Here is a 22,931-nt window from a genome sequence, read left to right on the forward strand (position 1 = left end):
ATCGCACACCTCTGTGGGAACAGCTTCAGCTCAGTGTTGTGCAACTTTTATTTCTCTCTCTGGAAGTATTTGAAATCAATTAAAAGGATCCAGATTTCTATAAAAGCTCATTGTAATAATGCTTTGTAAACAGAAAGTGTTGTAGTGAACATTTGAGCTGAAGTGAACATGAACATTGTTAATAAACTATTTTTGCGAATAGACAGACCGGTCTCCTCAGTCCATTCTTGAACAGGACGATGCTGCTAAAGGAAATGATCAGGCACCACGGTGTAATATAATATACAGCAGATCAAAAAGTCAGTTTATTTTTTTTAAGTTTTGAATTGACATAAGTCATAAGACATACGGTGATGAATCAGTGTATTAAAATGATCTTCCATTCTTTTCCCATCTGTAGGACATTTTAGCATCTGTACAGCCATAGTTATGTTAACTGGGCTAAATAAACAGACCAGGTAAGTGTAAAAAGCCAAAGTTCACTGCTTCATTTTGCCACTGTGATTAGAAACAGAGGAGCATTTATTGCACTTAAATAGGTTCATAAAAGGATATGGTCTTAAATCATGTGCTGAAGCAGTAAGACAGAGAATAAAATAAAAGACTGACACTTGCTATGCATTCAAATGGCTTTAAATCCATCTGTCGCAGACGCTATGTCCTAGTTTAGAGGAAATGTTAATGCTCATTTTTCCACCCAGGGTCCACAAATTGCTGAATGGCACTCTCCTCTGGAACAGGACCTAGAACAAAGACAGACAAAATCTTAGCAAAAGATTTTTTATTTTTTATTTTTTTTTGAAGAATACTTACTGGGAACGCTAAGTCCAGATGAACAGAATCAACTTTTGGAGACTCACCGGGAAAATGTTTTGTTCTAAATGCTTTTACATTTTAAGGTTTCAATCATGCAACTATTTACCTCAGCAAATAAAGCCTAAAGTCTGGAGAAAAAGACACATGCAACTGTCGAGTCTACTGTCTGCTGCAGTCTTACTGAGGATAAAGCTGTACTCACATTCAGAATCCATGTTGATTTTCAGCGTCGCCAGTCTGGACACAATATCATCTTCCTCTTCCACATCGCTGAACTCAAATCCAGTGTAGCCCTTCTCCTTCACACAGTAGCTGATGAACCTGTGAACAAAAAAGCAAAAATTAAGAAAACGTGAGTGAGAAATGCTCAAGAAATGTGCACTCCTTGTTAACTGGGCAAATTTTATACAGCCCAAAGGCTCCAAAATGGCAACAAAGTGAACAATTTGAGGTTGTTTTGTCAGCTAACAATGAGGTTTCACTTTCGGTAATCACTACGTTTACTCAGTGCCTCCCAAAACATCTTGCCTTCGCTTACTTCTCCCATGTTGGGTCCTTCTTGAGGATCACAGGGTTTCCCACCACTATAAGCAGGGACCTGGCTCTCGTCAAGGCTACGTTGAACCTCTACAAGTGAATACATATATATAAAAAAAGAATATATTAGTAATTTATTCAACCATTAAAGAAGCAGCAGGCTGTCTTATAAGCTTAAATGATGTGACAAACCTTTTCATTTGACAGGAACCCAATATTGAAGTCTCTGTCCATCTTGACATAGTTGATGCTGCTACGGACGGTGGAGACCATAATGATCTTCCTCTCTTGTCCCTGAAACTCCTCCACAGAGCCGACCTGATATTATAAAAGGGGGGGGGGGGGGGGGGGTGCACTTTACCATCTACCATCTAATAAAACTTTAATCTTATAACTGTTGAATGCATCCTCAATAATTAAATTACACTTCTGATTAGAAATAAACAGCAGATCAATCTTTTGATTACATTTTATTAAAACAATTTAGAAGACACTGTAAATGAGCATCTTAGGTTTGCATGGGGGCATATAACCATATTAACTGACACAGATCGTTTACAGCAGAGCTGCTAACCTTCAGCTCTTTGAGATCACTCCAGCGACTCAGCGCTGGGACAAATCTCAGGGCCTTCTGGATTTTCTCAACCTGTTAGCAAAAAGAAAAGCAGTCATGGGAAATTATGAATGAACCAAACAACCTCCTTTTATCCTCAGTCATTTAACACAAATGTGCACCATGCATATTCACTTGTTTTCTGTAGGGGGCGATTATTCCGATGTCTGTTGCAGACAGTTTGGGGAGACCCTTCTTTCCTTGCGTTTCCATCAGTTTGGTGAGGTAGTCGATCAGGACTTCAATCTCAGACACGTTGAAGAAAGACGGACTGTTCGCCTCTCTCTCATCTTTGCCCATCACTCCATGGAAGATCACTGGAAAACCCTGTAGTGGGGTAGCACTGTCAGTTATTCTTGTTAAATATGGTTCAAATACAATTTGGCGACTGACTCCTTAGTGAAATTAAAAATGTGAATTAAAACTACACATGAATTGTACACGTGAGCACTCCCATAAGGTCTATGAAGTTTTAAGAAAAATTGTACTTTTACAACATGAGTTGTTTTCATGTTTTAATATCTACTTTTGTTTCAGCCAGTCTTTTTTCTTCCATCTTCAGCATCCTTTATCCAAAATATATCCACTATCCCTCCTCTGGACATCTCCAAAACAAACCCCTGCAAACTTCGTCTCCAAAACCAGTCAACCAAACTTGTCCCTCTGATATACTCATTTCTAATCTGGTCCCTCATGTACCAGCAACTTCCAGCTTGGCCCTCTGTCTCCACCCACTCCACCCTGCCTGCGCCTCCTTCTTCACCTCTCTTGTGCACTTTTTTTGTTCTTTGCATAGACGAGACCCATCTCACCCAGCTTCACTACTTCTGCTCCCTCTCATTCAAACATGTCATCTATCTTGCTTCTACTGACTTTAGCATACCTCCACCTTTCCTCTACTCACAAATCACAGTGTTGTCCGTGAACATCACAGTCCTCTTGTGTAACTTCAATTGTCAGCAGAGGCTCAGAGCTAATCCCTGATGTAATCCCACCTCCACCTTAAACTCATCTGTCACTCCCACACACTTCACTAGTGTTTTGCTGTTCTCACGCACGTCCCGCACCACCCTCACATACATCACTGCCACTCTTGACTTCCTCATTCAGTACCACAGTTCCTCTCTTAGCACCCTATCACATGGTTTCTCTAGATCCACAGACACAGTGAAACTCCTTCTAACCTTACTTCTCTCTCATCACTTTCAAAGCAAACATTGCATCTGTAAAGCTCAGATGCACTTTACTATTTTATTTATTCATGTTCATCACAGTTTTTTTTATTTTTAAATTAATGTATGATGAAATCAGAGTTGACAAATACACCTTTGCATCTAATCATATGCTTTGCGGATGACTTAGGGGGACAAGAAAAAACCAAAAACCAAACAAAATAAATGAAAAGTTCCCGAGGCCTCACCTTCTTCGGAAGGTATTCCCAGTTGCAATAGGTCTCACGCTCCCATTGGTCAGCAAACACCTGCAATTCATTCTCATAGAACAACTCATTGGGGATTTTCAGAATAGCACTGTGTGACCTGAGTGAACGGGAAGGAAAAAGAAGAACAATAAAAAAAACGATGAAGCATTATTGGTGATTAACACAGCAGCACAAGTAAAAAATGGCTTTGACAAGCAATAGCTGAAAGACCCACCTGTAGTTTCGCAGCAGTTTGGTGACAAAGCGAGTGTCAAAATGCCCGTCTGTATTTTTCTGATATAACGAATTATGTCTCATCAGCCTCTCCAGTAGAGAAAGCCCTAAAAAGCATTCATGATACAGATTTGAATTCATGTTAATCTGAGAAAAACTCAAATAACTGAAGCAGCACTAAGCATTCATTTGATCCTAAACTATTACCAGTGAAAACTGCCAGGGATACACAGTGATGCAACTAACGCCATCTGATCAGAAAGAAAAGAAAATGAGACCACTGGACTTACCGAGTCCATGTTCTATTGCAAAAGGAGATCGAAGGATTGGTCCCAGCTGCTTAGGATCTCCTGCCAGTACCAGCTGACCTTTCTCTGCATCGAGCAGACCTATGAAACAACAAATGAGTCTGTAACAAGGTGCATCAATTTCAGCACTTGCAAGTTATGACCTTTAATCACGAGAACCGATTTACTGAGGAAGTGTAATGTGTAAGAACAAATTAATTTACAACTGCTCTGACTTAAGGTCACATATATGCAGAATTTGTAAGCTGTAAAAGTCTTAACCCATACATTTTATTTATTTATTTTACAGCCTTTAGCTAGCTTTGGAGAAAACAAAAAACATGTATAAAGCAGCTGGGTGTGGATAAAGTTCTGTAATCAGATAAGTGTATATATGAAAGGTCCATGTACTGCATTAATACCAGATTTAATGGAAAAAAAAACATATTTAACAGGAAGTTGGATGTAAGAATTTCAGATTCTTGAAGGTTTCACAAAAGACTTTATTTATGTAGCGCCAATTCAACAAAAGTCCCCACAAGGCGCTTTATATCGTAAGCACCTTGAGGTGACAATCACAAAGCCCCCTATGAGCAAGCACATGGCAACAGTGGGAAGGAAAACTCCCATTTTGCAGTCTGAGAGTGAAGCCTTTCAGCATCACTCACAGATCTGAATGTTTCTAATTTTAACGTGCAAATGAATGAAGGGAGTCCTACATATTTGCTTAGTGTGCATGGTGAAGGACATCATGATGAAAAACATGTAGTTCAGACATTCATAGTTTACCTGCAATAGCAATGACACACTCTGGCTCTACAGCTTGGCCTCCCTCATCCACAAACACATGCGAAAAATGGCCAACTGGAATCCCTCCAGACACAAGCCTCACAAAGACACAAACACACAGCAGCATAATCAAGTGCCGCATGGCTCATAACACGAAAAATGTGCCAGATGTCAAAGAGTGTTTAAAAACACATCATAATGGACACTTTACATGCCACACACTGGCTCTTACCTGCCAGCTGTGACCATAGTTGTAACTACGACTTTGTACTTCATCGTAACCTCTTTCTGTGGAGGCACAAAGCTGTCTTTGCTCTCGTCCCAGTTACAGTATTTCTGAAAGAACCAAAAAAAATATGAGAACGTAACCTTTTGTTCAGCTTTCCCATAGTGATTACAATCATTGATTCCTCAGTGTGATCATGAGGAATTTAGTGAAAATGCGGGCATATTTATGGGGCTTGCTGAGACAAGAGAATGCAATGGCACTCTATTTCACATGTAATTTTTAAACATTATGGGCTGTGTATATATATGGATACACAATTAGTCCATATGTAGCTCACCAGCAGACTCTTGGGAACGCTGTTTGGGTCTCGGCTGTTGGCGTACACGCGGTAAATCTGATGAGAATCCATGTTTACTTGTAGTCTCTCACAGAGCAGGTCGCATGCACTGTTTGAAGGTGCACAGGCGAGGATGTGGGCTGATGGATCTGCCTTGCTGACCTGACAAGACGAGCAAAATAAAAGTCATTACTTAATAATAACAGGCTTGTGTGCAAAGACATAACATGGTTTATAGGGAGCCACAGGCCTTTGCCTCACACCCAGCAGGACCCGGTCTGCGGCTGTCACTTATTTCAGAAAGGCACCTAACCTGGCAGATGTGCACAGAATTCAAAGTACATTGCACCAAGGACATACAGCCACAGTATTTGTCCTATAGTAAGTACAAATTTCTGAGAAACAGTTACAACATCACAGATAACATCACAAATTACAGCATTGTTGAATTTTGCAAGCCCTTTATGTTAAAGTTTGGTTTCCATTTTTTTTAGTGTTTCCTGAAGTGAATCAATTCCAAAATATACCACCATTTATCCAGTTCAGAGTCACCGCGGGGCTGAAGCGCATCCTAGTTGTCACAGAACGAAAAGCAGCTTACACCTTGTACAGTTTACCAGTCTTTTGCAGGCCCAACACAGAGAGATAAACAACTGTTCATACTCATATTCACCCATGTGGACAATTTAAAAATCACCAATTAACCCAACTCACATGTTGTTGGACTGTGGGAGGAAGCTGGAGTATCCAGAGAAAACCCAGGCAAGCATGGACAGAACATGCCTACTCCAGGACCGTCCTTGCTGTAAAGCAACTGTGCCAACTGCGACATTTGTTGGCAATGTAAAATCTCTAAATTGAAAGTACTAATAATCATAATACTCGAGAGCAAATAAGCAACTGGTTCAAAAAAAAGAAAAATCTCTTAGTGTGTTTCTAATATACAGCGAGATATCTGGGAATCACCTTACAAACATGCCAACACATGCTGATTCCTGTGCAAAATCTGTCTTGCAAAGAGAAATCTTACTTGTGTAAGTTACTTGTATAGACGCGGGGTCGCGGGGTAGAGCAGGTCACCTGTTAACTGGAAGGCTCATGGTTTGATCCCTGGCTGCAACCCAAAGTAGGCCAAGATACTGAATGTGATTGTTCATGAAGTGTGAATATTAGACAAAAAAAGCACTTAGCATAAATGTGTGAATGGGGGCATGAGGCAAGTTATATAAAGCACATTAAGTGCTCAGAGTAGAAAAACGCCAAAGAACCACCCATCAACCTTTTACCCAATTTAGACCTGTGAGAAAAAACAAAACAAAAACACCAACTTAAACTATGGATTAGCCAAAGATTCGTTTGATTCTGAATAATCTGCCAGTCCTGCACTGGCAACCTGTCCAGGGTGTCTCTATGACCGTTGGGATGGGCTCTAGGCCTCCAGTGGTCCTGAACTGGACCAGGAATCAAGAAAATAAATGGATGGAATAATAAAGTAAATATCAAAGATTCTACTCAAAGTAACAATATCAAATGTCTTGTTCAAAATCCAACAGCTTTAAATTTGTTACAATGTAACAGCCAATGAAGAACGAATATGTTTTCTGGCAACTCACAAGTAAGATATCTGATTAATCTCTGAAGATCTCATTCATACAGATCTTAACTGCATGTAACTTTATACCTGATTGATTGCTTCAACCACAGTGATTGTCTTTCCAGTTCCAGGAGGCCCAAACACAAGATGAGGAGCTGGTTTCGAGGATCCAGCCACAATGCGCTGGACTGCAGCATGTTGCTCCGGGTTGTTTTCCAGCTGTCGATTAAACATCCTGGAAAGAGATGTAGAAATGGACTTTTTACACTTAGCATAAAAGGTGTGTAAATGTGTGTTTAAAAACCTGTTATGCACCTTGTGCCCATTTGGTTTATGGCATTAAACCAAAGAGCAGTAATCCCTCCTGTTAATGCAACATAGTGGCTAAATGCCCAGGAAAACAACAGAGAAATGCTGCTGAGGCCACACTCTCATTTTCAGAAGCTCACTGTTCTCCTACCACCAGTACCAGGCAGAATATACAGTAGGACACAGTACAATTCAATGTATCCGTAACATAAAACCCTACATGGCCAAGCTCTCGCAAATATAGCAGATTACTGAGACCTTATTAATGCAGCTGGTCTCTTCATTATTTGTGGTCTGTTTTTCCTTCTAATATATATGTACAGGAGTGTGTATGTATTAATGAAAGACCATGCGTTAGCATTTCTGAGGATCTACCCTTATCTTCACTTTTGTGTTTTGATCCAAAACTGTGAAGCACTTTGTAACTTTTAAAGGTGCTATACAAATAAAGTTATTATCACTATTGTCATTAAATGTGGTTAAGTGTTGCATTTATAGATGATGCAGTGCATACAAATAGGCACCGGACCTGAGTTTAGGCATGGGCACACTAGCCACTGCTGCACCCGACGGAAACAGCACCTCCTCAAGTTGATGTTTTACTGCCAGGTCTACAGCCCTGTGTTGTAGCTTCAAAGGGTACCGGTTGAGAGTAAACTCCACATTAAACTTCATATTGCTGATAAAGATCTGCAACAACCTGAAATGATTGAAAAGTAAGCAACAAGTTTCTCATTGTGAGTTCTTAGTCAACATATCATTATTCTAGCTCATACTTTTTTGAGAAACCCAGCTTCACACTGTCCAGTTCTACTCTGTGAACATATCCGGTATACACAGTAATGGGCTGGACGGTGTCCTCAGATTTGGATACTCTCAGACAATCTCCTCGAAGCACAGATGGCCGATTCTCAGCGACACCAGGAACCTGTCAGACAACATCGATGTTGGGCCATTGATATGTTTTTAAAAAAACTACAAGTCTGCAGGTGATTCAGATGGGTAGATATGACAAGCTAAATAAACAAATCTGTGTATGAGAACTAGATCGTATAATCATCTGTACAAGTAAAACGGGAGGAAGGTCATCTAGCTCCTTCATTAAGAATACAAGGTCCCAAACAAATAAAATGCATTCTGAAGTTAACTGCCAAGAAGCACAATTTACAAGTGAATTCAATGCTTCAGAGATGCCAGCTGCTCCAGCAAAAATAGAGCCACTGCAAACACAGAGCGTAGCAGACGGTGTTCTAATTAAAATCTCTTTACTCTGAGTTTCAGGAGTTTTCTGTTGCCTTGGTCTTGAGTCATGGTTTGATTGAGGAGATCATACTTTCGGATGTCAACCTCCATCTGTATCTCTTCAAGGTGCAGCAGGAGATGAAACCGATGCGAGTAGTTCTTCATCTTTAAGGGACAACTGAGGAGACCCCTGGATGTCAAAGCAGAGGTAAACGGTGCATTTAACATTGGGTTAGTTCTATAAAATACTCATCACAGAAAACGCATAGCTGGTTGTAATGAATTGGGTGATTTGCTTACTTCACTGATGCAAGTTTCTGTTTGGCAGTTGGAGAGAGGTACTCGGAGTCTTCCATCCTTCGTCTAGCCAAATCCTTCAGGTCATTATGATACTTGTAGTCTCCTAATTTCACTGCCATCTTCAAAGGCACAACAGAACTGCAGAAGAAGAAAACAAAACACCATATGGCTGTGATCAGTTTCAGAAGACACACGGTCGCTAAACCCTCAGGGACAACTTGTTGATCTAAAGTCCAAGTGAGCAAAAATGCTTCAAAGTAATTTTTACAATCAGTTTTGAAATTCATTACCTGTCAGGTGGTACTCCATCTACTATAATGGTGTCAACAGGCTTGTAAGCAGCCACCCGAAATGGTTTATAAGGAGCCACAGGCCCTAGCTCCACAGCCAGTGGAGTCTGGGCTGCAGCTTCTATCTCCCTGACAATGCAGAAGGGCACCGATCCAGGCAAATCTGGGCAGAACTCGAAATACATTGTGGCAGGGAAATATCCATAGTGGTTCAGAATGTACTTAACCTCAACTTCATAGCTCTCTCCTGGAGGGAAAAAAAGACGAAAGAAAAAAAAGGAAGAATTTGTGAACATTAGCTAGTTTATTTCTCTCATTTCTAAAGGCAGAGAAGAAGTCATCAGTGTCTCACCAGGACAGAGGAACAGCGGAGATGCTCTGGTCACTCTCCTCTTATCCTCTAGAGTGAAACAGCGGATCCTGTGCAGGGCAGTGTAGTACGTCAAGTGGATGTTGTCAGTGCCTTTATTGACAATGTGGAACCTGACAACGAACGGCTCCCGCAGGCGATCCACAGCGAACTGAACCTTCCCACCGCTCTCCACGGGGTCCGATGTGATCTCGATGCCGCCCTTATCAGCCGTATGCTCTTTCCTGCAGGTGAATCAAGATCAGGCTGCAATTTTAACAACGACAAGACAAGATGGTGCCGAATCACTGAAAAACCAGTGTACCTGGTAAATAAAACGTAACGTTTCATCAGCCCCACTTATCCCATGACTGTCTGCTATTAAACAGGTAGAAGGTAATAAAAAACAAACCTCAGATGCTCTTGAAAAGAAGCCTTTTTAACTGCATAGTGGATTCATATCATGGACTATATGATCTTTGTGACTGAGTGATATCAGTAAATCACTGACACCCAAACTGGCAACGATTCAGTTTACACAGGAATACTCCACCACTGACTCAGATTAAAACTGCTGTGCAGTTAAAACGTTGCACACAGTTTTACAGTTCTGGAAAATTACCACAGTTGGAACTTCTCATCTCATCATCATCTTCTATCTTTTTCCTTTGACTTGTATGTCATAAAACAAAGTGCTGATTATCAGTTCTAAAAAAAAAACCCCTCCTGATAAAGCCAGTTCTCAGGAATATCATGAAGGTTTTTTTTTAGCTCATGTCTTGTTTTCTTTGAGTCAGTCTTTGTCTCATCTGCAGGTGGTTTAAAGTGAAGCAGAGAGACTCCTCAGTCATACCAAGAAGAGAAAGCAGCTCTCCCCTGCACCGGCCTCACTCCACGGGTTACCAATCAAATACAAAATCTGCAAGTTTCTAAATGTCATGATAAAGTTACTTTGTTTTAACTTGTGTATCTGTATCTGAAGTGCTTGTTAAACCACTCTTGGTCACTTAAAAATGAAGAATTGTGACATAAACACAAGCAAATTACACCCTTATCAATAATGTGCGCTTGCACATCACTAACAGGCAAACGCACCCCGAGTCTTAACATGGCCTCTTATTTGCTTTTATGACAAGAACCATTCTGAAACAGATGTTGAAAAATTAACTTGTTAGTGCTCTCTAATGGACAAACTGTGCAACATCATTTCTTTTGTTAAGGCCCCTCCCACTCTGCTTGTAGTTTCTTGTTTTGTTTTTTCCCCTTTTCCTGTATGAGCCAAGGCAGCTGATTAGTGTTAGCAAGCATCTTACTTTAATTCAAGGTTATTCTTTTGAACTTTAAGCTGATTCGTGACACCAAGTTATCAGCTTATATTTATTCATGCTGATGCAATAAGAGATACATTAAAATCTTAAATGAACCAATTACATGATAGATACTCGATACATTTTGGCATGTAGATACGGTCAAGATCATCCGCTAAGGTTCAAACTGAGCATCAAAACAGGTCAGAAAGGTGCTTTCAGGGACTCTGAATGTGGCACGGTTAGGTTTAGAAAATGCTGATCTTCTGGGATATTTCTACACTGCTATCTCTGGGATTTGCAGATAATGGTCTAGAAAAGATCAAATATCCAGTGAGCTTCAGTTCTCTGGGCAAAAATGCCCCGCTGATGCCAGAGGTCACTGGAGATGGCCAGACTATAAGATGAGATGAGATGATGAGAGATAGCCTTTATTTGTCAGTTGCAGGTCTTTTGCCCACAACCGAGATGACAGACCTTGCCGACCGTACATACAATACAAACATCACATTGGGGAGCCAGGTCAGGCTAGGTAGCGAGGAAAAAAAACATTGAAATGTGCAACACAAAAGGATAATACAGGAATGCACAGATATCAACACACCATAACACAATAAACACAGACAAGCAACATGGGAAAGAGTTCCGGTGTGTACATCTGATCTGGGACCGCTACAATCTTCGACTGCGCCTCCAGCTGACCCGATGTCCACATCATGGGGGAGGTAAGCATTGGAGGTGGCATTGGATCCGGGGTAGGGAGGGTGATGCGTCAGTGAGTGCTTATCAGTATCAGTATATGTATGTGTGTGTGTGTCCATAGTTCAGCTGAGGCAGTGTCCTTCGCCCTGCCAGGCTAAGTAAACAGTCTTCCAGCCAACCCAGGTGGCCTTGTAGGGAATGGGAAGGAACAGACCAGACTCAACACAGTCGTTATCAGGGAGTTGTTGTTCGGCTTCAGCCTTGAGCTGGCGCCGAAGGGGTAGCCGGGTTATGATGGTAATTGAGAATTTCAAGCTGTTTTTTAACACTCCGACACTGGTCTCTCAGTCTCCCGTTAATAGCTGTGAGCTTCTCCGTGATGTTATTAGCCGTCGATTCTGTGGTCTTGTCACTCTTTTTGCTCACATAGCAGATTCTGAGACCTCACGACCGCAGCCAACTGATCCGAGGTGTAATCCAGCTCCGCCCAGAGATGTTGTTCTGAGTTGATTCTTTCCTGATGTAATCCAACATACATACGCTCAAAGGTGTTATTCTGAGCATTCACTGCAGTCGTAAGCGCCTCCAAGCTCTTAACCATGCTGCCTTCAGTGAGCCCTTTCTGAGAAGTCGCACCTGTCGTTCCAATCCCAGCGGGCAGCCTTGTGGGGGTTTGAACAGCTGGTTCCGCTCTCTTAATTCTCCGATAAGCCCGGGCCAAGCCAGCTCCGATCAGCAAGAACCCTGTTATCATGGTTCCGAATAGGTAGATATCTTCAGCGCCCTCGATCGACAGTCCCGCCAGGCACACGATCCTCTGCCACCCGTCCATCGTGTATCCGGCAGGGAAAGTCCCTCCAGGGCACTCGGGTTCTCCCGAGCCCAGACTTCTCGTTAAAGGGTGTCAATAGCATTAAGAGACCAGTTGATCAAATCCATAATTCTCTTTTAGGTTTTAGACACAGACTGTGAGAGAGTGTTCCAGGGAAAGTAATACAAAAAAGACACGAGACTAGACAAGGACATAAGGCAGAAAAGATAAGGGAGAGGAGAAAAGTGCGTCTGCTGATAGAGGAACGTAAAAGCAACTCAAACAATCACTTAATACTGAAACTGAACTACAGACGATTTGAAAAACATTGCCTGAATTGAGGAATCTCCACTTCTGTTGTGACATTCAGACACTAGGCTCAGAATTTGGCAAAAACAGCATGAAAGCAGAGATCTATCCCATCTTTTATCAACAGTTCAGGCTGGTTGTTTATATGTAATGGCACTGGGGAGATTTTCTTTGCACTAACTTGGCACAGTGGAAATGCCTCTAAAATACTGAGATACCCCTACTGAAGATAAATCAAAGTACATCAACATTTTTCATATTCTATAAAGTCTATAATAATAATGAAAGAGATTCTTCCATAAAAAGTGGTAAATTTACAGATATTGTGATATCCCATAGTTAAAAACCGAATGATAGATACGCATGACGATGTGGTTAATATATTTGGTAATAGTTTTTGCTGTGATTGTCGCAGAAACCCCACATATGATTTGTTGTAAAGGTCTGACTGCACTAAATCCAGTATTTTAATCGGCTATAGTCACTGTTTTATATTAAAAACGATAAAATGCACAGGTGTGAAAGGGGTGCTGTCTTACTAATGATATTTTATTCCTGCACAGTTGGCATGGAACACCCATAATTTCAATGTGCACGTACAATGACAATAAAGGCATTCTATTCAATAAAATATTATCAAAACATCTTTTGCAAAGCTATATATTGCCATTATATAAGCTATAATAATATGAAAGCAGAGTCCGACTGGCTGAGGGTAATTTGATAACTTCAAGCCATTACAACACAAAGTGTAAACTGACCCATCCCCATTAGCCACAATCTTTACAGATGTCTTGACATTTCCCATTACTGCCAAGTCACGCTTTTAATGGGATATTGCTCTTGGACATCATCTAACAGCAAATTACATTTGACTTTACCATGTATTTGTTTTATGTCAGCTACTTTTGTGTTTTTAATATGTCTATATTTTTGTCCTGCAAAACTAATCTGTGTTCATGATCAGAACTAACTGGATGCTTCCCAACAAGCCACAACATTCATGTCTTCAAGCTAATTTGCATTTAAAAAAAAGTATGTCACAAGTTGTTCAGCTTGGCATTATTTTGTGTTTTTTTTTTTATATATGGAGGATATCACAATATCTGTGAATTTCAACACTTTTGCAGTAAATATTTTTTATATCCCTTTCATATATTAGACACCCCAGAGAACAGAAAAAAAAACAATGTTTATTTTGTTCTACTTCTCGTTTGGGTATCTTGATACTTTGGGGGCATTTCCACTGTATACTACCTGAGTATTGGTGCTGACCATGTCACTCCCACTATGACCACAGTGATGGTTGCTTCCAGCTGGATAATGCACTATTTCATAAAGCTTAACTCATCTCAAACTGGTTTCTTAAACATTACAGTGAGTTCATGGTACTCAAATAGCGTCCACAGTCATCAGATGTCAACCCAATGGGGTACCTTTGGCATGTAGTAGAATGGGAGATTCACATCAGAGATAAGCAGCAACTGTGCAATGCTGTCATGTCAACATGGACTAAAGTTGCTGAATATGTGCGATTAAAAACTAAACCAAAATGGTTGGTGAGAAATTATATTTTATTAACCATCACTGGCCGATATAAAACCCTAGTAATCAGTCTTATCTGTCCCATATATTATCATTTGCCAGCTGGCAATATTTACAGACACACTAGCAAAAATATGTGCTCCACTTACACCTAAGAGTGGTTTAGAATCCACACCTGGGTGTCTTTTGTCTATGAAAGAAAACCCACAGTCATGGGAAGAACATGTAGAATTACACACACACACACACACACGTAAGTACTACTCCTAGAAGGCCCTGGATTAAAATCCACTATATGGTCAGGGCCTGACCATATAGTGGTGTACCTTGCCTCTCACTCTATGGCAGCTGGGATACGCTCCAGCTGCCACTTATCCAATTCGGATAACCCTGAATTGGATAAGTGGAAGAAAATGGACAGGTGAAACTTTTTATGCAATGCTCAACATGACGTTTCTTCCGAATCTTCACGTCATATAAACCAACTAAACGAACACGCCCTGCTCCTCTCTTGTTTTAATCTCACGTAGTCTTTTGTGCGGCAACACCCTGCTTTATTGTTGTTATATCATGCTCCTACATGAAAAAGCAAATTCACATTTATGAGGGCGGGTCTGAGAATTAGAAAAAAAGACGATGGGATAGAGAAACATGTAATACTAACTCAAAATGCATTTTACCTGTTCACCTTCAACTTGCGAAGGATTTCTGATGCAAGTTTTTTCTTTGGGGTCAGCACAGGTGCCACAGGGGTGGAGGAGCCAGCAGGTGTCCCAGCTGGCGTCTGAGGGCCAGAGCCCAGATCCTGTGGCTGAGTGGCCCGGGGCCTCCTCCATTGGTCACAGTACACGCGAAACTACAAAAATAACAGCACAGTTCCCTGTTCTGATTCTCCATTTTCCAGGAATGGGAACAAAACATACCCAAACTCATCCCATCATAGCACTGACTAATATATGGCACAGGGAAACTTGTACTCACTGACTATATATGTGTTACCTGAGGTCTGGCATTAATGTAGACTTGTCCCTGCCTTATCTGGGCTTTGTTGAATTTCACAAGCGCAAGGAGAACTTTGTAAAAGTTGGGATCTTTTATTCCTTCTCTGCGAACACAGGAAAAACAGGCTGTTGGACACAAAGCAGACCGGGTGCGTGGGACACACTGTGTTTAAATGCAGCCTACCTGCCCCTGAATTCGGAGTTGTAGATGTCTTTAAGTTCCTTTTTGCTGATGCCGGATACCCTGTCTCCCAGAAATTCAATGAAGTCCAGTCCGGATTCAAGCGAGTCTTTAAGCGACGGCATGTCGAGGTGCTTTTACAGGCCGCTGTCACTGACTGCCGACTAACAGAAAGTGAGGAAGTTCATCTGCTGGAAAAGAACGCTTCTGTTTCCTCGAGTATTAATGTGACTCCTGGGTGCAAATGTGCCTCAACAGGGAAGAAATTTCCACGTGCTGTGTATTTTTTGCGCAATCTATGCACAAATTAACGGTGTTTGGAAGTTTAGCAGCGATTTCTTGTTCATACTCTGGTTTAAAATGTTTACTAACTGATGCATAAAATCTACTACTGTGCGCATTTAGCGCAAAGCCCGGTTTTTGTCAACGCTCGCCAACTGTCCCAGTCAGGGATCATCTGTAAATGCGCTACGCAAGTGGAATGAAAATACTCCCGCACAGAACAAAATCCTTTATCCTGTGGCTCGAAAATAAAATGATTTAGGGGGGAGTGTTCGGTTTCTAAATATTAAAATAAAGTGCATAAATTATCATTTTTATTTATGGTCTGAATGACAAGTAGCTTGCGAGAGCTGCCTCGGAGCTGTAATTGCTCGGCAGTCCCTGGGCTGGATTATATAACCTATGTTTGGCGTTTGTCCAGTGATACGACGTGTTTCCGTCGATTTCAAACAGAAAAATTTAAATAAACAAATATCTTTCTTTTAGGATAAGCTACGTTCATAACAAGGATTACAGCTGGGAGGTGGAGAAAAAAAATTCCTCGTTTTTTTCGATTGGCTAACTTTGTTACATCCACTATTTTCAATAGTTTTGCATCTACACACGGCCACCACACCACTGCTTGAAAGCTCGTCTTTGATCAGATCTTTTTATTGCATAATAGTAAATGTCCGTGCTGTACTATTTTTCCTTATTTCGACAAAAAATAATGAGGTGACGCGGCTAAAGACAAAAAGCTTAAACATTTGAAAAGGCATTTGTATCGTCTCCATTTTCTCACTCAACTAGCACTGTTTGGTAAAAATAATAATAATTAAAAAAAAAAAACAGCGAGAAAAATACAGCAAATGATAAACTATTTAACTGTTACAAGTGCGCGTTTTACACAAAGGGTCGAGAATATTTCGTTTATGAAAAGAAACAATAGCAGCAAGTCACTCTGTACCATCATCGATGGTATGTTTGCTTAGACATGAGTAACATAAAGGTCTCACCACTGCTGTCTGGTCTAGTCTTAATTTATGTCACAATTACAGGCAAATACGATCTGACTAAACCAAGTAAACATAAACACACTCATACTTTAATCCTAATAAACCCATTCTACGATCAATATGAGTGCACAAATCTAATAGGGGCACTACAGTAACTATTGGCTGTTTGTTTAGACCGCTTATTTCAGCTTTTTTTTTCCTTTTTAAGATACATAATCTTCATAAACTATTCACAATAGATGTTGTCTGTATGCCAAAGTTCACTGTGCATGAAAAAAGAAAAAGAAAAATAATGATCTATTTCATATCAGTGTATATAACACATCTGTATTTGTATACTTTGATGAGAGCACAGAAAAACTTGATCTAATTAGCCAGCTGGTCTGTAGCCAGCATTTTAGAAATCCCTGCAGCACACACAGGTATAAGAGAATGTTTACCGAGTCCAAGATTTAAATTAGAAATATCAAAAATGATATGTGATAGAGGAGGCACGGTGGTGTGGTGATTAACACTGTTGTCTCACAGCAAGAAGGCTGTGTTTAAAACCAGTTTGGGGTCTTTCTGTGCCTGTGTTAGTTCTCTCCAGGTACTGCTGCTTCTTCTATAATCCAAAGATAAGCATGGGGTTAGGTTAACAGGTAATTCTAATTTAAGTTAAATCCACACATATGGTTAAATTATTTAACCATATGCGTGGATGTGAGTGTGAATGGTCATTTGTCTCCATGTGTTAGCCCTGTATACCCTGCCTCACATCATGTGACAGCTGTGATAGGATCCAGATGCCCCACCCTGAACTCTGAAAGCAAATAATTTCACTGATTAAAAAAAAAACAAAAAAAACCCCAAAACAAATATATGACAAGTGCTTAAAATGTTTTGTGCAATTTTTTTATTTCATGAATAATAAATGTACTTACAGTTTGTATAAAAAAATATAGCAGGAGCTAAAGGCAAACAGCTGGCAAGAGGACACCAATACTTTATCATGCCAGGGGAAAGTAATATCACTCAAGTCATCTCTCAGTACCTGAGAGAAATAGAAGAACTAAACTTTGACAGGTAAAAGACCGTGTCTAGGAATGGGACAAGAAAAGATGTACTTTAGTATTCCTGCTGGCTACAACCAAAGGAATGCTATATTCTCCAGTTGGGTAACATTTCAAACTGCATATAATAGTTTCCCTCTGTTTAAAAAAAGAAAAAGAAAACTATAGAGGTAAGGAAGCTCTTAGAGGACTCTAGCTATATAGAAAGTGTAAGTTGCTACATGAAAATCAAGGAGCTTTATGGAGGCCATGTGTCTGTTTGAAACACTGAGGGACCAGAGCCACTCTGTGTACATCGTATTTGTGAGAATTTGAATGACAGACACCAGCCAAACTTTCACAGTGTCACTAAAGGCATTATTAGTTTAAAAAAAGTTTACAAATGAGCAACAGTTAGACCACTCAATGTCATTTTAAAATAAAGGCATTCCCTCTTAGTGCTGAACAAAAACTGTAATTCTCTGGAAGGACATACAGTACATTAGGTTGCATCACACATGTTTGCGCAGCTACCAGTTTCCCAATCAGTTTGTTGTAACCCCAGCAGACCCTCTCCTCTAAGCATTCTGCATCTCCTTGCCAATCTTGTAGCTCAGGATCTTGTTCCAGTCAATCTTGGTCCGGGTGACTGGGAGTTGGCGACGTAAGGCTTTGAATGTGGTGTCTGACATGGTCTGATAGTTCTCACTGATGGCCACCTGAAATGTTAAAATTAGCAGCATTAAAAAGTGTGCATGTGTGTTCTGCCCTGTCTCCCTATAATCACGGCAGATGGCTGGCTGCCTGGCTCTGCCAGAGGTATCCTCCTGTGAAAAAGGAGTTTTTCCTTGCCACTGTTGCAAAGCGCTTTGCTCCTAGGGGATTACCCGATGGTGAGTTTTGCCTTGCAGTATAAATCACCTTGAGGTGACTGTTGTTGTGATATACATATGTATAAACCTGAATTGAAAAGCATGTTTATAGTTAGAAAAGTGAACTTCTTTCTATATCTCAGTCAATAAATTAAACACAGTTAACGTTTAAAGTTACAGAGCTTGAATGTTTTGGCTAACAGGCGTGCTGACAGAGACAGCTACAGCCCGTTGCTGTCTGCTAGACGTCACCTCCACTAATTACAGTTTGTTTGCGCTGCTGGTGCCCTTTGAAGCTTTTTTTTTTAAAAGATGGGAAACAGTTGCCTAAACAGTGACGTTATGTATATATCCTGATACAGTCCTTGGAAATAGCTGTCAGTTCCAGTTAATAATAAACATGCGTTTTATTTTATTTTATTTTACAATGTTCACTCAACACCTGAAAATAGCTGTAATTATTTAATTAATGATTCTGATTTCCAACTATTTAACGGGACACCTTTTGTCACTTATTTTATAACACTATGGTGTAAATATATAAAAATCTTGCAATGGTCATTTGTCAGCCAAGAGTGCTTACAAAAATAATGCCATTAGTAGCTTCACTTACCAACTAGGAAATAAAAAAAAAAAAAAAAGTGTGTTGCAATCAGTCTTCCCCTTTTAAAGATCACCTATTGTTCTTTGTACATATGTGCACAGCTTGTTGAGGATCTTAGCCAGTAGGAAGTACATTTTATACAACTTGCCACAGCTCTTCTGTGGCTTTATTATTATTTTTCTCTCAAATTTAGGCAATTCCCACATACCTGGTACTCATTTTCTGCATCTTCAATAATTTTTACTAACTCCTTTGCAGTCTGGCTCTCGTTCTGCCAAAAATAAACGTACATGAGTTAAACAGATCCAAATAAAATCAACATGTTCTTAAACTTTAGCCCACAGACATAGAGCAACACTTACAGACACAGTCAGTGATTTCTGTACATCTTTATGGCTGACCAGCTGTACATTTCCATCCTCATAATAATGTACCTGTGGTAAGGAGAGGAAATACAACATTGAGACAAAACTAATATCAAGAATATTCTTAAATTCCGGCAAATAAAAATTTAACATACCTGTATTTTCAAGACTCCGGCAACCTGTGCTGTAGGCTGTGAGACACTGAACTTCCACTCAGATCGGCAGCGACCGTTCCTGGGCAAGGAAAACGCAGAAGGCTATGCTTGAAAGACGATCCTAAATGCATCATTACGAATACACTACATCAACATAATTCTTTGGGAAAATCTGATAAGGACATTTAGAAAGAGATCATTATCCTTTCTCAACTTACCAGAAGTTTTTAGGCTCATATTGATGGCCCTCGATACAAGCGATAATGGTCTTCTGGCCATCAATTGTTTTCCCATAAACCTGAAACAAATAACCAGGAGTGGGTGACTTATTATGCTTAAACTCAACATGACAGCCATAGTGCAATGAGAGAGGGAGCGATCTTACGGTGGAGACTCCACTGGGGTAGTGCTCCTTGACATATGCTCTAATAGCAGAGTCACAAGCATCTCTCCATGAGCTGAGGGCTGCCTCGCCCTGATGGGGCTGAGGATCGCTGGCCTCCTTCCTCAGGTGGTCAAACTTGAAGGAGATCTTGTTGTGGGGGTCAAAGAAACGGCCATTACCCAGGTCTCCATGCTCTGTTATCAGAACCTGCAGGGGACCAGACAGAGAAACCTGCTGTTACCATGGGAATTCATTCAAGCATCCTACGATAAATTAAATTGTAGATTCAATAATAATAGTAACTTATTTGAATGCTTAGAAAAAAAAGAAAAGAAAAAAAAAAGAAGAAAAGGCCAAAACTTGCCGGATCTTCATATCCATCAATTTTGGCACGGGTGAACTGATCCATGTTGTACTGGGCAAAGGCACTATAACAAAAGACAATATAACCATAAGCTGCATCCATATCTATAACATTGTTGTTATTCTTAGACTCTAGAGTAGTGCTACGTGATCTGATACTTGGCCCTTTTTGACAATGTAAAGAATAGCAGATCTTAATGACATCATGGAGAACCACGTGTAGCAAACAACGTCTGAAATGCAGCAGTTACTACAGTCCGAAGCCTGATTAAGCTTTGGACTGCATAAGCATGTCATCTCATTATTTGGAACATTGACCATGTTCCAAATAATGGAGGAGAGTAGAGTAATAATTGGTTCCCTTTAAAAAAAGAAAAAAGAAAAGGAAAAGAAAAGAAAGAAGCTAAAGAAGGAAACTTACTGAGCTGCACCCTCTCTGAGGAGATTATCATTGTTGAGCAGGAGTCGCACATCTGAGAACAACAAGTAGTGGAAGATAACCATAAACACATTTTTCTTTGCACATGGATTGCAGTTAGTACACAAGGTGTAACCGGGGTTTACCGTTGAAAACTTCATTGAACTCTCCTGGAGGAGCATGCATCACAAAATTAGCTGCGATACGGACCTGGAAATAAATAAGATGTGTTGATGAGTACCACATCATCAATGGGAATCTGCACTTGATCTCTAAGAAACTTTGGTGTTATTTAGTCTTGCTACAGTATCCATTTTTATAAAGATACAGATATAGTAGGTGATTTATATGAACAGATTAAAACCTGCAAAATAACCACTAGAGTGAAGCAGAGAGTACTGGGCAAACTTTCTTGGCCAGAGGCTGGTTAGCTCTATTTCTGCCACTCCTTAGATGGCAGTACATGTCACCCAAGGGCTTTTCTTAGCAGTCACCCAGTATGTATGTGCAAGCATGTGGTGTCAAAGCCCTAGAACGAAGTGACTGAGGCAGATACTATGCTCTCATAAAGTAATACTCAATGAGGACCACAAGTTGTACATTTATACCAGGCAGCTCATTGTAAAATCTGAAGTTAAGTTGTTCTCTATAGAGGTTACAGTTCCCTTTTTTAAAATCACAAATTTGCCACCTTCACTGTATCCCTTTACTAAACCTATGACGTCACTATCACATTGTAGTATGATTTTGCCAGTGATGCTATCTGTCAGGCAGACAGGATTATTAAAGCCTTCAGGCTGCAGCTGGCACTGACCTACAATTGGGCTGTCCTGCTGAAAGGGCAGAGGGACATTACAATGAATAACCCAGTTTAAGAGTGGTGCAGGCATTGTGGCATTCAGAGCATACAGCACACTCTCAGGCTCAGACTCAGCTTCTCCATCGTGTAATTCAAACGCAAATGAACACACTATTTACGCAGACTCTTCAGACAAGTTCAAATGTATTATTTTAGTGTAGATATCACACCAACCTATTAATCTTATTTTGAAAGATTCACTGAAACAATACTTAAATAGTTAAGTTCCTGGCCAGATACCAGCTTCAGGAATGCAATGCGCTATTTTACAACATGTTGCAGCATGATACAGACAGCAACACCAGTCACTGCAAGGCTCAGTAACACTGCAGGGAGGCAGAAGACCTACCCTCCTTATGCGTTTCTAAACCAGGTCTTTAGTGCATAAAATACCCACAAACTTTAACGTCCTACGATATCAAAACCGGTTGAGGAAGCTAAACGTGAAAGTGAATAGGGTGTGGGTGGTGTTTTGCTATCGATGCTCTGTCATGATCCTTGGTGTAAATGCAGGAAGTAGCTGGACTTCCTTCGATTTAACAGTTGTCAACCACTGCAAAGTTAAGAGCAAAATCAGCAATCGACGTTAGCCGTACGCTGAATATGGCTTCTATTTAAAACGAGTAATTTAGTTAAGTTACTCTATGTATAAGAACGTAACAGCTTCAGCTCCGAGCTGTCAAATACAGCCCTGCCTAGGTTTAGCTAGCACCCAACAAACACCTACCATAGCCCTATTGGTAAATTCATACGCGACTTTAAAGATCCCTCCGAGGTCTGCAATTGTTCACGACAAAGGTTAGAGCTAAACGTTGTTATTGTGAGGATTATTAATATAGCAATACCTTCTCTTCATCGCTGAGCTCTTCGAAATCTGCCATCTTGGCTCAATGAAGCGTTAACAAAGCGACGGTGGATGTTGCCAGGTATGTGGGACTGACTCCTCCCAACACAACGACCGCCCAGTCCAGGAAACCGTCTGCGCAAGCCGGTAAAACAACAACGTTCACGCTGCCGTGAGCACGAATGTGTAGATTTAGACGATAATTATAATCTTAGCATATCCTCATACATTTTGGAAATTAACATGAAGTACATTACATATTATAAAATGCCGAAATTCAGGGATTATAATGCTTTCGTTATTTTTACGTACAAACCGAGAGGACAACATCTCAACCTGGCAACCTTGCTACCTTCCAGTCATCTGAAGCCGCTAAGCTATACTGAGTCAAAATAGCGTGAACTAATTATTTTTATTAATTAAGCAAAACATTGCAAAAAAAGAGAGACCGGTTTAGAAAATACAATACAATACAAATTACAACGCATATATGCAAATTATTATTTAATTCCCTTTATATCATTTGTTAGAGGGTTAAAAAAAATACTCCGTTTAA

General features: G+C 40.4%; 3 protein-coding genes across 3 annotated transcripts in view; 1 reads left to right on the forward strand and 2 right to left on the reverse strand.

Moving 5' to 3' along the window:
* LOC146670440 (N-acetyltransferase 8-like) overlaps positions 1-22,931 on the forward strand; it is an 850,360-nt gene that overhangs the window by 539,257 nt on the left and 288,172 nt on the right. The window lies entirely within an intron of this gene.
* mov10a (Mov10 RNA helicase a) lies at positions 274-15,646 on the reverse strand. The gene is made up of 22 exons (XM_085407361.1): positions 15,206-15,646; positions 15,020-15,125; positions 14,701-14,876; positions 9,350-9,591; positions 8,998-9,244; positions 8,708-8,845; positions 8,435-8,597; positions 7,942-8,093; positions 7,695-7,865; positions 6,944-7,091; positions 5,263-5,424; positions 4,929-5,032; positions 4,697-4,794; positions 3,911-4,009; positions 3,622-3,727; positions 3,387-3,504; positions 2,102-2,293; positions 1,928-1,999; positions 1,546-1,671; positions 1,355-1,443; positions 1,019-1,137; positions 274-743 (listed from the first exon to the last, which is right to left on the reverse strand). Exons 1-22 carry the CDS (start codon positions 15,325-15,327, stop codon positions 679-681), a joined length of 3,015 nt encoding a protein of 1,004 aa, XP_085263487.1. The 5' UTR covers positions 15,328-15,646; the 3' UTR covers positions 274-678.
* Positions 17,360-22,472, reverse strand: LOC146670461 (F-actin-capping protein subunit alpha-1-like). Its single transcript, XM_085407412.1, has 10 exons — positions 22,377-22,472; positions 20,819-20,882; positions 20,676-20,727; positions 20,256-20,319; positions 19,892-20,098; positions 19,725-19,804; positions 19,507-19,585; positions 19,349-19,420; positions 19,195-19,257; positions 17,360-18,229 (listed from the first exon to the last, which is right to left on the reverse strand). Exons 1-10 carry the CDS (start codon positions 22,410-22,412, stop codon positions 18,089-18,091), a joined length of 858 nt encoding a protein of 285 aa, XP_085263538.1. The 5' UTR covers positions 22,413-22,472; the 3' UTR covers positions 17,360-18,088.

This window comes from Rhamphochromis longiceps, linkage group LG5 (assembly GCF_057381845.1).
Source record: "Rhamphochromis longiceps isolate RC_006_pf linkage group LG5, R_longiceps_female_GT1.1, whole genome shotgun sequence".
NCBI lineage: Eukaryota > Metazoa > Chordata > Actinopteri > Cichliformes > Cichlidae > Rhamphochromis > Rhamphochromis longiceps.

Excerpts from the sequence above, each read along its gene's own strand:
- LOC146670461 (XM_085407412.1), bottom strand. The coding sequence starts at position 22,412 with ATGGCAGATTTCGAAGAGCTCAGCGATGAAGAGAAG. Across the intron at positions 19,586-19,724 it reads TATGAGCCTAAAAACTTCTG|GAACGGTCGCTGCCGATCTG; the intron begins GTAAGTTGAGAA and ends TTCCTTGCCCAG. Across the intron at positions 19,421-19,506 it reads CCGGAGTCTTGAAAATACAG|GTACATTATTATGAGGATGG; the intron begins GTATGTTAAATT and ends TCCTTACCACAG.
- mov10a (XM_085407361.1), bottom strand. The coding sequence starts at position 15,327 with ATGCCGTCGCTTAAAGACTCGCTTGAATCCGGACTGGACTTCATTGAA. Across the intron at positions 2,000-2,101 it reads TCGCCCCCTACAGAAAACAA|GTTGAGAAAATCCAGAAGGC; the intron begins GTGAATATGCAT and ends TTTTGCTAACAG. Across the intron at positions 1,444-1,545 it reads GGTTCCTGTCAAATGAAAAG|AGGTTCAACGTAGCCTTGAC; the intron begins GTTTGTCACATC and ends ATTCACTTGTAG.